The 16275-nt window shown below is 38.3% G+C and overlaps 1 protein-coding gene across 1 annotated transcript in view; it reads left to right on the forward strand.

Annotated features, from left to right (window-relative positions):
- Nucleotides 1–4054, forward strand: part of LOC124917220 (7-deoxyloganetin glucosyltransferase-like) — a 27810-nt gene extending 23756 nt beyond the window's left edge. The window contains exons 4-8 of the mRNA XM_047457693.1: nucleotides 2724–3000; nucleotides 3124–3255; nucleotides 3365–3375; nucleotides 3743–3841; nucleotides 4000–4054. Of these exons, the coding sequence (XP_047313649.1) occupies nucleotides 2724–3000; nucleotides 3124–3255; nucleotides 3365–3375; nucleotides 3743–3841; nucleotides 4000–4054 (574 nt within the window). The remainder of the gene's footprint in view (nucleotides 1–2723; nucleotides 3001–3123; nucleotides 3256–3364; nucleotides 3376–3742; nucleotides 3842–3999) is intronic.
- Nucleotides 4055–16275: the final 12221 nt, after the last annotated feature.

Raw genomic sequence — 16275 nt, forward strand, 5'->3', positions numbered from 1 at the left:
GAACAAATCTTCGCCTCAATTACCGGATTTTTTTTTTTTTTTGTATTTAATTTTTTTTTTCCGGAGACATTCATGAGCGAAGATATATTTGCTTGAATTAATTCTAATAAAAACATCATGTAAAACCCCCATACCCACCCGTGAGAAGACCGCTTGCCTACCATGTAACACATTTACCCGTCTATGTAAAGACCAAACTGACATGGAATTTATAATTCCATGTATTAAATATTAATTCAATTAATTGAAGATGACATGCAGCAACCGAACAAATCTTCGCCTCAATTACCAGGCTTCATTTTTATTTTTTATTTTTTTCCGTTTATTAATAAATGTTAATGTAATTAAATTAAAGTGACAATCAGTAAACGACCAAATATTCGCTTGAATTTTGTTTTTTCGAGTAGATGATTGAAAGCGAAAGAATTTCTTATTTTCAAATAATTTTATCCTCACGTTCATGTAAACCACCTCCCCTCCAATGAGAAGCCACTTGCCTGTAATGTAAATTCACTTACCCGTGCATTTACATTCCGCGAATAAATCTTCGCTTCGATGAATAGTTTTTATTTTGCATTTATTTTATTATTTTTTTAAGAAGTTACGATATCGAACGAATATTTATTCGCTTCCATGACTAGTTGATATAATTTCAATTTCCCGCTACAAGCCGACTCTCCCTCAATTTCATTTCATAAGCAACTGTTCATATTCTTCTCCTCTCTATCTCCCGGCGATAATCCAAACACTGAACGTCGAACCCTAGATATTTCGTTTATACTACAAGGATTCTTCTGAACATGTCGGGTAACCAGGCAAGAACATGGAAGTGGATCATCCCATCGACTCCCGAGAGGTCGTCTTGCAAGTTTGTAGGAGCATAACGAAAACGAAACTGCACCCACTCCGGCATCCAACGTCAATCCCAGCACTAAACCAGAGAGGTATGTTGATCTTATTGTGTTTATACTAATTTACACATGTTTATTCAATTTATTTCGTTGAATACTGATTTATGCTATCCCACCCAAAATAATGACTTCGAGGTTTAATAACTTTACATATGAAAGGAAGAGGAAGAGAAATCCGAAGACGAATACTAAGTCTTCATCGACTGCTGAATCAGTTTCCACAGTTGCTGTCGAAGCTACTGATGTTGCTGCAGGTACTGATGATATTTTTACCACCACCTTTTCCCCCTAAAAAAAAAACCAAATGTTATTCCATACCTCCACTCCAACAGTCGATGAAGAGTTACCAGAACCACCCCCAGAAACCACTAATATTTCTCCGTCTACTACCCCATTCGATGAAGAGTTTCCCCCCTCTCCCCAAAAAACCAAAACCCGCAAGAAACGTCCAGTGACATTTCTAACCAGATCATCACCTCATGGCCTCGCTCAACTCATTCCTCAATTGAGCCGTAGAACAGAGGGAAGCCGTTAAGGAAATCGGGTTTGGTTCTCTTCTTACAATGGGCGTCTCCAAGTGGCCTTGCTCATTTTTTCCAAACATGTAATCCAATCTTTTGACCCGGATAAGAGTTCTCTGGTAGTGGCCAACGGTGATGAGATCCGTATCGATGAAGATCTCGTACAGCTCGTGATGAACCTCCCTAGAGGCTCAATGAACGTAGTCGAGTCCGTTGGGTTGGACAAGACTAAGGACCCTGCTTATTTTAATTTCTTGAGGGATTGGAAGACCAGATGGACCGGGGAAGACTCCAAAGCTCCCGAAACACTTTCTATGATCCCCAAGATATTAAGTAACACAAGTGCAGACAACGATTTCAAATAGACTTCGTTGTCTTTGTTGTCTCTAGTTTTTTATGTCCTGTTCAAAATTCACGAGCCAGGTAAACATGTATTCAAACCTCTTATATATCTAATTGTATTTTTGAATACTGACAAATGTATTTTTTTTCATTTCAGGTTCAAAATTCTCAAATCCTTAATGGAGGTTGATAACATAAAGGAACTGAACTGGTGCCACTTACACTTCAACGATTGATTGACAGTGTAAGAAGTTGGAAAGAAAAAGCAAGTAAAAAATAAAAATCCATATTCGATGGACCTATAACCCTTTTATCGGTAAGTATTGTTGCCTCTCTTATATATGATTTATAGATATGTAATATTTTCTAACATGTCTCCCACTCCTTACTCCAGATTTGCTACCTAGATGGTGTTTTTGTGGAAGGTGAACGTATCCCCTACGAAAGAAAATTTCCAATCATCTCCTGTTGGGATGACGTCAGCGTGTTGGAGTTTACCAACTTAGAAGGTCGTGCCGGTGGTTTTGGGCTTGGCAGGCAAGGCGCGCCTAGCAGTTAGACACCCGAGAATCCAGTTGACTCGGTTGAAGTAAAAGAAGACGATAATGAGGTATGTGGAAACAATAAATTGACTCCCATTGTTCTTTATTATCCTGTTTTCAAGATTAATGAAGTATGTTTTTCATAATGTACAGTTGTTGACATCCAAAATCCTGCAAACTTTTAAAGATACAGCCCAACAGCTGAATTACCTATCAGGGGAGTTGGAGAAACGCAACATCGATCCGAAGCCCTTTTTTGAGGCCGGTTTCCTGAACCTCAGAGAGTCTGAAGGCTTCATGAAACACTTGAAGGTGGTGATCGATGGTCCGGTTCATGTAGGTGTGGAAGATCCTACAAGGGATGCACTTGGGGACACTTTACAGTGTGCGGGCTTGAAAGTCAATAGTCCCCGGGTTGATTACACATGTCGGACTGCAGTGGATGACCATGCAGTGGATGACCATGCAGACCATCAACCAGCACTGGCTGAACTGAATGATTTTGAGGATTCAGTGATGTCAAATCAAGAAAATCCATCCGATCACGAAGAACAGAATGATCTCGATGTTGCCGTTGTGCACAATGATGCTCCGTCACCACCTCTTCAACCGCAATCTGTTGAGGATGTACGTGAGGACATTTTAGATGAATCAGTCCTTGTTGAACCGGAAGATGTAGAGGCTGTATTTCATCACAGTCAAGCCAAGTCACCCCCTCCTCAGCAGGACGAACATGAGGATTCATTTCTGCCCAACAAAGATGACTCACCCATTGTTGAACCAACTGATCATGAGGGTGAATGCAAGGAACCGGATGGGGCACACAAAGTGCAGACAACCACTGTTGAAGACGATGATCAGGTTGAAGTGAAGGAACAGGTTGATGAACCAAAATCTCCGCCTGAAAATCCAAATGATCAGGGGGCAGGGAAGGAAAATGTTGAGGAACCCCTAGCTCAGTCTGTTGCACCAAGTGATCATGGTGAAGGCAAGCAACAGGTTGAGGTACCCAAATCTCATCATTTTGAACAAAATGATCATGGTGCAGGGAAGGAAAATGTTGAGGAACCCCAAGGTCAGTCTGTTGCACCAACTGATCATGGTGATGGCCAGCAACAGGTTGAGGCTTCTAAGGCCGTTGAATCTTCTGAAGATGAAGATGAAGATGAAGGTGATGGGGGGGGACGCATCAACATTAAAGAATATCCTAAGAGGAAGATCTCAAAAATTCCTGTGCACCTTCGATCCCCCTACATGCAACAGGTTGCTGATATGTTGGACCACAAAATAACCAACAAGGAGCAGAGATTAGCCGATTTTGTGTTTGATGAAGACCTGCCTCCAACGTAAGTTAGTTCTCATTTTTTTAGAATTTTTAAAAATGAAATTATTTAGTTATGGTCTTCTAAATGAATGTATTTTTCAGTGACGTTCTGTACGAAGGTGCACCTGGTAATATTACCCGTCAATTACTTCGTTCAATGCAAATGGGTCGCGAAATTTCGAGCGAAGTGATTGACGCTTGGTCCATAATTGTGCACTTCAAATGCCGTAGGTTGCCAAGGCATGAACCAAGAATAATTTGTTTCTCATCATGTTCACATGTAAGTGCATGAACTGCTTTTTTTTTGGCTATGTATCCTTCAATGTTCATGACTTTGATGCTCTGCCCTTATTTTGCAGGTTAATATGGAGCATGATGCCACCTTATTTTCCCAATCCATTGAAGAAGACATGAGGAACTACCAAATCACAAAAGAAGACCTCATCTTCGCTGACGTGGTCTGTACATATCCCTCAATTCCAAGTAAAGAATATGCAATAAAGTAATAAATGTTTGTGTTCTTTTTGCAGATATTCCTACCCGTTGTCTTTTCCAGACATTTCTTCCTTGTTTGTGTGAATATTAAGGACTCCAAAATCGTTGTACTTGACAACTCCGGCCGTCCTCATGGAATGAAAATTTTGGACAAGTATGTCACTTTGAGTAAACAACTCGATTGTTTTGTGAAATTCTTGTTAAGTCAAGGCATGGAACGAATGGCTGCCAAGGTTAAAAAATACAGGATAACGGCCCCAAAGCTGGACTGGCAAGACAGAACAAACAAGACAGACTGCGGTGTATACTTAATGAGACATATGGAAACATATAGAGGAACGGCGAAGAATTGGTCTATTGACATCAACGAAAATAATGTAAGTGTTATACCATATCTAATGTTTAGTAGATGACATTGAACAATTTTAGATGTTCTTATACTTTCTCTTGTTCTTTTGAAGGCCGAAGAAGCTTTGAGTACGTTGAGGATTAAATATTTATACAGAATTCTTATGTCTGAGCACAATGTCAATAGGTTCAAGATAAAGACTGCAATTAGATCAAGATATTAGGGATTTTTATGTCTTACACGGAATTATACTTGTACAGTAATTCTTATGTTTACACAGGTCAATTCACATTTTTTAATGTATGGATGTTTGATATTGATTTATAACTTATAATGCAATTCAGATCTTAATGTATGGAAGGCAGTTCAGATCTTAATGTATGGAGTTATAATGTATTGATGTTTGATGTGTCTTCTTGTACCGATTTTTTAAAATCATAAACGAGGATGTTTTCTTAACCGTGTGTTTAAATATTCTTAAACGAAGATATCTTCTTCTGTTCATTTTTGGTGCAATCCATATTTTGGAAATCCGAGACGAAGATATCTTCTTCACTATATGTTTTTAAATTCATAAACGAAGATATCCTCGCCACTCTACATTTTCAAAATCATAAACGAAGATATCTTCTTATTTTATTCTTTGGGTCAATCCATATTTTTAATATCCGAGACGAAGATATCTTCTTCACTGTAAATTTTGAAATTCATAAACGAAGATATCTTCTTATGTTCATTTTTTGGTTCAATCCATATTTTTAATATCCGAAACGAAGATATCTTCTTATGTTATTTTTTGGTGCAATCCATATTTTTAATATCCGAGACGAAGATATCTTCTTCACTATATGTTTGCCAATTCATAAACGAAGATATCCTCGCAACATGTAATGCACCTACCTGTGGTATGTATTGATGTCAATTCCAGAATGAAAACTCATTTATTAACTTCAACTACTGCTGTATCAAGATCATCACTCTCATACCCTCACTCTCACTCTCACTCTCACATTACACTCTCACTCCTTCCCGAATCTCTATCTACCGTTGTCTTTCCTTCATTCATTAAGCGTAAAACTCATAAGATGGATGTAGAGATGGACCCAGACATGCTGGTTTTATCGCAGCAACAACTGGAGCGATACTTAAGTCTGATCAACGATGACCCTGTCCCTTTTAGTGTCTATCATGTAGATGAGATTCTTCCTCTAATACGAATAAACGTTAACGACGGACTGATGGCCCACATGCAAAGCAGATGGGATACGGACTCTCGTTCTTTTGTTATTGGGGAAATGCACATATGCCCGACGCTAGAGGACTTTGCTTCAATCCTTAGGTGTGGTACAAATGCACTCATGATCTTGCCTGTCCATCAAGATCCTCATATGGCCGTCCACATTTGCGACAGCTTCTATGGATGTACAATGTTTGATGCTCTCTTGTTTACCCTCCAACATGGATTTCTGAATATGACAAACATAGACGAGTACATTTGGCGTGTCCAGGGAGCTGAGAGGACCATCAACCACACACAAAGCAAACTGATCATGCTTGTGGTTCTGGCTCATTTTTTTTTATGTCCGGCTGCAGGACGCCGGCCTTCGGAAAGGCTCCTGCGGGTAGTTCCTGCACTGATGGGAAACGCCCCAAACCTGGCTAGCCTGGTACTTGCTGAGACATTACTTGGTCTTAACGAATTTGTTCCCGAGGAAAACAACTATTCTCGCCGTGGATCACCTTTGGTTCTATACCTCTGGTTGTTAGACAAGTTGCATTGGTTGCCCCGTCCTTCAATTCCCTACACTTCCTTTGCCAATCTACAAGTGCAAAGGGTCAATGGACTCGTGCCTCCGAATTTTATTTCGGATATTCACCCAATTAGGTTCATTGTTCCGTGGTATCTGTTTGCTGAAATGATGTACGAGATGAGGGGTTCTCCATTCATCATTTTGTTGGGCCTTCAGGGAACTACCTCCTACTGCACAAGTGTCATATACAGACAATTTGGCCTACGGAATCCCCTACCTTCAAATGGAGACAATCCTCCGGAGGACTTCATGTTTACTCCTCAACATCTTTACTTAGAGTACGCATCAATAATTGAAAATTCTTTGACGGTTTTCATCCCCAACCGATGGATCAATGCTGTGAACGAAGCCATTCAGCTATACATTCCACCCGTCATCGAACATGAGGTCGTGTCGCTGACAGGACCGATAGACGAGTCATCATCTCATGAATCAGACTAGAGCTTCATTTTTATTGTTGAACATCTATATTTTTGGTTAATCTGTGCAGTACTTATGTAAACGGATTATGGAATGTTTTTGTGTATTCATCAATATTATGAAGTTATGTTTGATTATAGTCTGAAGTTATATTTTACATTATGTATTTCGTTTATTCTGTAGTGATATAAATCGACTCATTGTCGTTAGCTTTGATTCATTCTTTGATTGCAATTTGGATGTCATGATCAATTCGAAGTATAATGTAAAACGACTGATCCGTTCATGTAAACCCCTTCGATTGATCAATCGATTGGATCTTCGCCTGTAAAACCCTTAAAAACGAAGATGATGTCGCATCCAATCTTTGAAGTTACATATTATTGTTGACACTTTCATGTCATACTGTAATGAATTGGAAAACGAAGATTCATTCGCCTGTAAGTTTCTATATGAAACAAAACATTGTTACGAAACGACATAATATTCGCTTGATCTTCATATTTCAGGTCGACCACATTCAACGGAAATGTATTGAAAATATCTTTCATCATTCAAAAAAGAAAAGAAGATTGTTTTCGTATAAAACCCTATAAAGAAATCATTTCATATCTATGGATTACTGTATGTAGCCTGTAATGACATATCAAATCGGAACAGTGTGCCGTATTGTTGTCACATAAAAAAATTAATAAATATTGTATTTTAATGAAGTTGCAAATTATGTTTTTTTTTCAATTTTTAAGCACATGACTTCATCTAATTATATTTGAAAAGAAGCGAACATATATTCGTGTGCAGAACTAATTTGAAGCGAATAAATATTCGCTTGAATGAATTCTAGGTTGACTTACATGTGAAACGCACAACCCCTACATGAGAATACCCTTTACACCTGATGTAAGTACACCAACGCTTGTATGTGAAGACCAAAATGATGAACGAATGTGGGAGGAAATTACACGCCGCGAATAAATCTTCGCTACAAACCATTTTCCAATTTCTTTCCGTTAATCACATATAATTTTTATTTATAATCTTTACACATCGAATCGGACCAAAACTTACATTTAAAATTATGGCAATGATATGATAATACTTTATTATTTTTAACAATTTCGTTATTTTATTAATGTTTAATGACATTTGCATGAAAATATAAATAACAAATAAATATTATCATTCGACGTACAAATTTTCATTACAAGTTTCATAAACATTTCCCCGTTTCATAAACATTTGTACATTTTAACAATATTCATCTGCATCTCCAGCTTCAAGGCATCTCCATTGAAGCAACCACAGCGGATCTCTCACGCATAACTGGGGTCCTACACCTGTTGAGTTATCTCTTGAGATGTTTTCCATCCCAGGGAATCTCCCAAATGATACATCCCAGGGAAGCAACCACAGCAGTGTACACGAATGATCTTCATTTGATCGGTAGTTTCTACTTGAGTTACCAAGAATTCGTGTACACTGAAGATGTTTTCCACCACTTGATCTTGATTGTACAAGTTTTCCATCACAGAGAATCTCCCAAATGATACATCCCAACAAACTATATGAAAAAATCACACACTCTCAACAAAAACGCTCAATAGATATTTCATGCTGCCGACGAAGATTGTTCATGTAATCCCTACATTTATAGCAAAAAGAAAATCTGTTTTCTTCATAAATTATTTAGATCTATTGATTCAGAAAAAGTAAATTTCCCGTGATGAAATATCAAATCCGAACAGTGTGTAGTCACTTTGTCACATCATGAAAAAGTAATTTCATTCACGAAAATGTAATAACACTTAATAATATTAAAAATAATACATTATTCAATATTGTCATTCACATTATATTAGATAATAAATTATTTCAACATGAATAAACACATTTTCATGAATAATTATAAAATTATATTCAATATAATACGTAGGATGTGTTTGGTAGACAGTAGTACACTGTTATAATTATTTCAATATAATTATAAAGTATATTTATCCCAATAGTAAAATTATAAGGGTGTTTGGTTGAACTGGTTTTATATGTATAGTAATTATTTAAATTTATTTGTAATATTTTTTAATCTTATTCTTTTAATATTAACATTAATTCTTTTTATTAAGTTTTAATTAAAGTTTAATTATTAAGCTTTTATTATTTTTAATTTAAGTTTAATTATTTTTAATATTTGTTAATCTTATTCTTTTAATATTAACATTAATCCTTTGTTTTGTCACATCGTGCAGAAATTAGATGTCATCATTGAAAAAGAGGTGTGTTTTTGTATAAAACCCTATAAAGAAATCATTTCATATCTATGGATTCAGTAAAAGTATTATGCATGTCATGACATGTCAAATCGGAACAGTGTGCAGTATTGTTGTCACATCACAAAAAGTAAGAAATAGTATATTTTAATACAGTTTCCAATTGCACAACATTTTTCTATTTTTAAACACATGCAATCATCTAATTATACAAGAAAAGAAGCGAACATATATCCGTGTTCAGTGAAACTTGCAAATTATGAGAAACTAATCTGAAGCGAATAAATATTCGCTTGAATGGATTCTAGGTTGACTTACATGTGAAACACACAACCCCTACATGAGAATACCCTTTACACCTGATGTAAGTACAACAAAGCTTGTATGTGAATACCTAAATTATGAATGAATGTGGGTGGCAAACACACTAACGCGAATAAATCTTCGCTACAAACCATTTCTCAATTTCTATCCCCTGGATCACATTTCATTTTTATTTATAATTCATTGCCGACATATTTTTGTACGTTACATCATATCTTAAACTAATCATTATACATCGAATCGGACCAGTCTTCATTATTTTAGATAGGGAACATCAATCATAATTTATATATTGTTAATTAAAAAGTTTAGGTGATGTTTGATCTTATCTTGTTACACTCATTATAGGAATCAAAAATTTATATTAAAAAATGCTGAAGACTACGGTCATAAATTAAAATATTACATTTACTATAATTAACATTATATGAAATATTAAATTATTCATACATAACAAACCTTATATTTATTACATGAGCGTCAAAGTAAAATATATACAATGTCATTTATATTCCAAAAAAAATTATAAAAAAATTTAATTGACAGCTCAATTAAAAAGGAAATTAGTACAATGAAGCGCCAAAAAAATTACCACATGTCAAGTCAACTGTCACAAAGTCTCAGACTTTGTGACGCCGGTCAGTGAATCGCTACCATCGAATCAAACGTCATTCCTTTAGATTGGATACGATCTGTTAGATTGGCAGATCGAAGATTTGTTCGCTTATTCAGCATTGAGAATCAAATAGTTGTTTCTTTTGTGGGAATTTTTTTTCAAATAATGTGAAACATGAAAGACATGTACTAAGCGAAGATATATTCGTACAGTGCGGAGTTCTGCACGAATACATCCTCGTCTATTGTCGTATGTTACTTTTCATAATGCATAATTACCTTTCACACTACAAAAGCGAATATCGCTTCGACTCGTACGAAGTTCATGAGAAACTCCTTATTCATGTTTGTGAAAACCGATACGGCCTCATGAAAATACATTCACACTAAGAGTGCACTTTGCATAGTAAAACTGTAAAACATCTGAAGCCCGAATTCGGCCGTAAGACACCCAGGTTATTCTACCATCTGACCTAGCGCTGTCGTCTCCGGCATTTCGACTACGAACCCATTTGTCTTCCGGTTAGTATCTTCGGCTCCAGCGAAAATGGTAAGAAGTATTTACGGTTGCATGCTTGTGTCTATTTCGTTTTCTTAGTTTAGGTCGTTAGAATCTAAATGTGACTTTAACATCTCAGAATCAGGATTCCGATATGCAAATAGTTCCATATACTGAATCCACGACTGAAGTGAACACACTAAGGTAATTACGCGAATGTTACAATTGTTAAAATTTGACTCTATTTGGATTAGGTAAGTAATCCAATTTGCTAATGATAATGTAGTGTTCAACAAAGGAAACGAAAACCCGATGCATCAGGCACGCCCACGACACCACTGGATATTCTGGCCAACGCGGCGAATGAAGCACTTAGTGAGAACCAGGTTCAGAAGAAAAGAAGAAGGACTCGTGACCCTGATGTCGATTTCAAGAGCAGAACCTCTCCATCGGGCCTTCATCACCTGATTAACAGGTTATCTGAAGAACAGAAGCAGGCTGTGAAGGACATCGGATTTGGTTCCCTTCTGTCACTTGGCATATCAAAATGCCCACTTCAATTCTCACGGTGCATTGTGAGTCTATTCAATCCCAGAAGGAGGAGCATCGTCCTACACAGTGGAGAGGAGATGCAGATTGATGAAGAGGATGTTCAATGTGTATTGAACATACCCAGAGGTGAATTAGTTGTGGCAGAGTGTTTAGGAAATCACACGGACGACAAGGTGTACAAGGAACATCTCACGGCGTGGAGAAGGAGATGGGGATTCGAGAACAGTGGAGGTCCTTCAACCTACCAAATGCCTGACAAAATTCTACAGAACACAGAAGGAGACAGTAACTTCAAGATGGACTTCGTGGTGTTTGTTGTATCCAGTTTTTTGTGGACATCCCAAAATCCACAGTGCAGGTAAACCCAAAGAACCTAGCATTAATTCTGTGATCTCATTTAGAACTTCAATATCATTTTACATGGCTTGAGTCACTACTTTTTTATTTTCAGATTCAAAGTACTGAAATCCCTCCAGGATGTATCTAAAATCAAAGACTACAACTGGTGCAAGTTCACGTTAGACGGGCTAGTCGACAGTGTTTATAAGTGGAAAGCAAAGAAGACATCCTATTTCCATGGACCATTAACCTTTCTTTTGGTGAGTGTAGAAATCTATTTGCTGGAGGTTGTCCATTCATAATTTTTTGATGACTTTGAACGTAACATATATTTGTTCATGCTAATGTATCAGTTGTGCTACTTGGACCGTGTGGTTGAGTTCAAGGTAAACAGTAAGATCTCAAGGAGTTTTCCTATTCTAGGATGCTGGGACGAGAAGAAGATGTACGAAAGGGTTGATTATGAGGCTGCACAGGGGGGGTTTGGACATGGTAGGGTGGTTGCTCGCATAGCCATGCCGAATGAGCAACCACCGATGCAACAAAATGTGCAGCCAACACCACCACAAACTGGAGATGACCATCCAACTGAGCATGCTCCAATTACACAAAACCTGGCGTCATGTTTGAGGAAGGTTGCTGCCGCTGCCGAAGAATTGGCACAAGGGGCTAAATATCTGAATGAGATGCACCAGATAAACGCCATGGAACTTGTACAGTCTGCGTTTGAGCCCTTGGCCACGGTGCTAAACTCCAATGCAATCCTGAGGGAAGCCTTACAGAGGAGTCTGGACCAAAACAAAAAGCAGCAGCCCAGAGGAAGTGGCATTAACCCCCACACGGAAGCCACCACCCAAGCGAAAGGCAACACCCTTCCTACCAACAACCATGCCAACACCAATCCAACGGCCCCATCGAACAAGAACACATTCACCCCCTCCACCGAAACGAAGACAAAAGCCAACCACCCACCAACGGCCCCATCCAACAAGAGCACACTTTCTCCCAACATCCCAAAAAATATCAACGCAGACAACCAAGCCAAATCCAACACCCATCCTCTAAACACCCTAGACCACACACAACCCACCCTCACACCAACACCCCAATCCCACAAGAACCCCCTTCCACTCAAAACAGTTACCCAAACCCCAGCCCCACCCCCTCCAATGGCACAAGCCAACGCCAACCCCCTTCCTCCAATCATAACCACACCCACTCCAGTGGCACAAGCCAAAGCCAACCCCATTCCTTCACTCAAAACCACACCCCCTCCAATGGCACAAGCCAAGCCCAAAACAAACCCCATTCCTCCACTCAAAACCACACCCCCTCCAATGGCACAAGCCAACGCCAACCCCCTTCCTCCAATCATAACCACACCCCCTCCAATGGCACAAGCCAAGCCCAAAACCAACCCCATTCCTCCACTCAAAACCACACCCCCTCCATTGGCACAAGACAAGCCTAAAGCAAACCCCATTCCTCCACTCAAAACCACACCCCCTCCATTGGCACAAGACAAGCCCTCAGCAAACCCCATTCCTCCACTCAAAACCACACCCCCTCCATTGGCACAAGACAAGCCCTCAGCAAACCCCATTCCTCCACTCAAAACCACACCCCCTACATTGGCACAAGACAAGCCCTCAGCAAACCCCATTCCTCCACTCAAAACCACACCCCCTCCAATGGCACAAGACAAGCCCAAAGCAAACCCCATTCCTCCACTCAAAACCACAACCCCTCCAATGGCACAAGCCAAAACCAAAGCCAACCCAATTACTCCCAAAACAGAAACCAACACGAACCCCAGCACTACAACCACCCCAGCCTTGCCTCCTACCCTAATTATCCAAAAAAATGAGGAAGCAGGACCTTCAAAGGCCTTAAATGTCCAAAGAAAAGCCCCACGAAATTTGAAAACTGATTGGTTAACCGATGTCATCAAAACCGAAACCAACAAAACTCCCCTTCTTTGGCGATAGTTAAAAAGGAACCTGAAGAATGCATCTCCAGTCTACCACAGCCACTTCAAACCGCCTCGTCATTGGAGACAGTGAAGAATGAACCTGAAGAAGGCATCTCCAGTCTACTAACGCCATTTCACACCGCCTATTCTTTGGAGATAGTAAAGAATGAACCGGAAGAAGGCATCTCCAGTGTACTACCGCCACTTCAAACTGGCTCTTCTCGTCCAAACATGCGAACGACAGAATGGGTTAAAGCATTGGAATTGCCTACAGCTTTGAAAACACCACAATTCAATAAAATGTTTAGGGATGACAAGAAACTAACAAACTTTCAGAAGATTTTTGTGGGTTTCGTATTTGCTGGAGGACTTGATCCAAGGTAATGTTTGCTGCAAATGCTTAATTATTCATAAAAAATAGGAATTGCACACCATCTTGAAAAATGTTTTGCTGTTTCCATGCAGTGAAATGTTATTTATTGCGGAACACCTATGTCTACACTTGACGCGCGGGGACATGCTCACAATGGCTAATGAAACCTGGGTAGACAGTATGATTATTGATGTTTGGTCATACATTTTGCACAACCTTTGTAGGAAAAATGTCAAATCTCGTTACAAGAAGATTTTCTACACAACCGTGCTCACCGTAAGTTGTACTAGCACTGTTATTTATCAATTATGTTATTCTTGTGAGACTAAAGACTGCTGTAAACAGATTTTTCGTGAAGGTGGGATAACTACGCGAGAAAAATTCAATGACAGGTTCTGTCTAGAAGGTCGTGCTTTCCAAATTTCAAAAATGGACCTCTGGGAAGTGGACCTCGTAAGTACATCTTTGGCTGTCATACCTTATAATATCATTTACCACTCAGTTCAAATCTAATCTTTTCTAATTCTATCCACAGTTGTTTTTCCCAATCATTGATGACAGACATTTCTACCTTGTTTGCTATAACTTCATACAAAGGCAATTTCAAGTAATTGATAACCGCGAGTCACCTATGCAATCGCCCTTTGAAAGAAGATATAAGAATGCACAAATCTTGGTATGACACTACAATTAAAATTTAAAACAGTTCAATTTTGGAATTCTAGTAGCACTAAAATACATTACATAATGTTGTTTGTAATGATGTATCAGGATGACTACATTCAACAATATATGAACGACGTAGACCCCGTTCTTGCTAAAAAGTATGGCGGTTTGGAAAAGACATGTCTGAAATTGCCATGGCAGGATTCAAAGAATTACACTGACTGCGGCATTTATTGCATGAGACACATGGAGACGTATGAAGGTGAGGTGAAGGGGTGGAAAACTGGCTTTGGAGTTAAAAGAAATGTAAGGAACCAAATAAGGACATTGAGGATGGAATACTGTTGGCGTGTCATTGGCTCGGAGCTCAACAAGGCCAGGAGCGAGGTCTACAATTCCTGCCGTAAATGGATAAGTCAATGATTTAGGAACTGTATACATATTGTGTAATTAAATTTTACAAATAGTTTTAGTTCACATGAGTACAATAATGTACTCATAGACAGATGGGGTAATTAAACTATTCCTATAATTGTAATGATTTATTGTTACAATAAAGAATATGTTGTGTAATTTCAATTCTAAAAAATTGTTACTTCACATCCTCACACTTAGGAACGTGTTTACATGAAGTGTTTTTTTTATGAAATTTGATTTTCAAATACTTGTTCAATTATGTGTTAAATGAATAAATTAAGTGAAATAAACATGAGCCGCATAAATATTCGCTTCAAACACCTTCTCTTCATAAAATATGTATGTGAAGCCTCTAATTTCATGAAAGAAATATGAAGAGAATAAATATTCGCCTCTAATACATATTTTCGATGAAGCGAATACATATTCGCCTCACGTTACTGATAATGTAAAGCCACCATCTCATCCATGAGAAGCGGGATGACTTGTCATGTCACTGCACTTACCACGACATGTAAATACCAGTTTCAACATAAAGATCAATTTCATCAGACAAAGATGGTTAGGTTCAAGCGAAAACATCTTCGCCTCAGTATTATGTTTCATTTTCTCAATTTGCAACTAAAAGGATACTTAATATTAGTTGACTTGGGGCGAATAAATATTCGATTCATATAGGTGTTTGTAATTTTTTAGAAATGAATTAGTGTGGTCATTCATTTGGTATTTCATAAAACTTCGCATGCATACATTCGACCTTATTCTTTGTTTCAAATCCAACGTACATACAATACTATATACATATCAGATTTCACATGAAACTGGAATTCGATAGTTGAGATGACAAAAGAACAGTGAACGGAGTATTGGCGTCCATGCTGAAACTTTCGTCCCATTGTTGAGGAGTTGAGAACTGAGGAGTTGTCGTTGGCATTGCACTTGATGGCTGGAAAGGAAGATCAAATTTATTTAAAAGTATGTTATTATATGAATATTAATAACACAATTATTAGTAAATAAGGGTAAGTCAGCAATTTCATACCGGAATATGTGATTCACTAGTTATTCTTGTTGATTTTCGTTTTCTTGAGTTCTTCTCCAGTCCACCTTTCCTTCTCTTACCCGACTTTGTTGGCTTCTTAGTTTTCATTCCTTTTGCTTGCACAGGGGCACCCTCGGCCGAACGTGATAAACCGGTTGGTGGAGTTTGCATATTTAAACTCTCCTGCAATTTTTTATCCACAAACGTGCACTGGCTCAGCATGATTTCTTTGACATGATTGTAAGTGTCATCTCTTTCGGCTGCCTTGTTAAATAAATGCATGGACAACCCACACAAATCTCTGTATCTTATGTTATGAAGCTCACTCGGATCAACATTAGTACTGTCCACGGTTGGATCAGTTCCAAATATTCCATCTTTGGCTGTTCTTGTCCACCTCTTCAATATCAACGCCGGAGGAATCTTCAACACGTCAATCGTTGTGAAAATCTTTAGGATGTGAGCACACAAAATCCCTCCAAATTCAAATTTAC

The sequence above is a fragment of the Impatiens glandulifera genome, unplaced genomic scaffold, assembly GCF_907164915.1.
Source record: "Impatiens glandulifera unplaced genomic scaffold, dImpGla2.1, whole genome shotgun sequence".
Classification (NCBI taxonomy): Eukaryota; Viridiplantae; Streptophyta; class Magnoliopsida; order Ericales; family Balsaminaceae; genus Impatiens; species Impatiens glandulifera.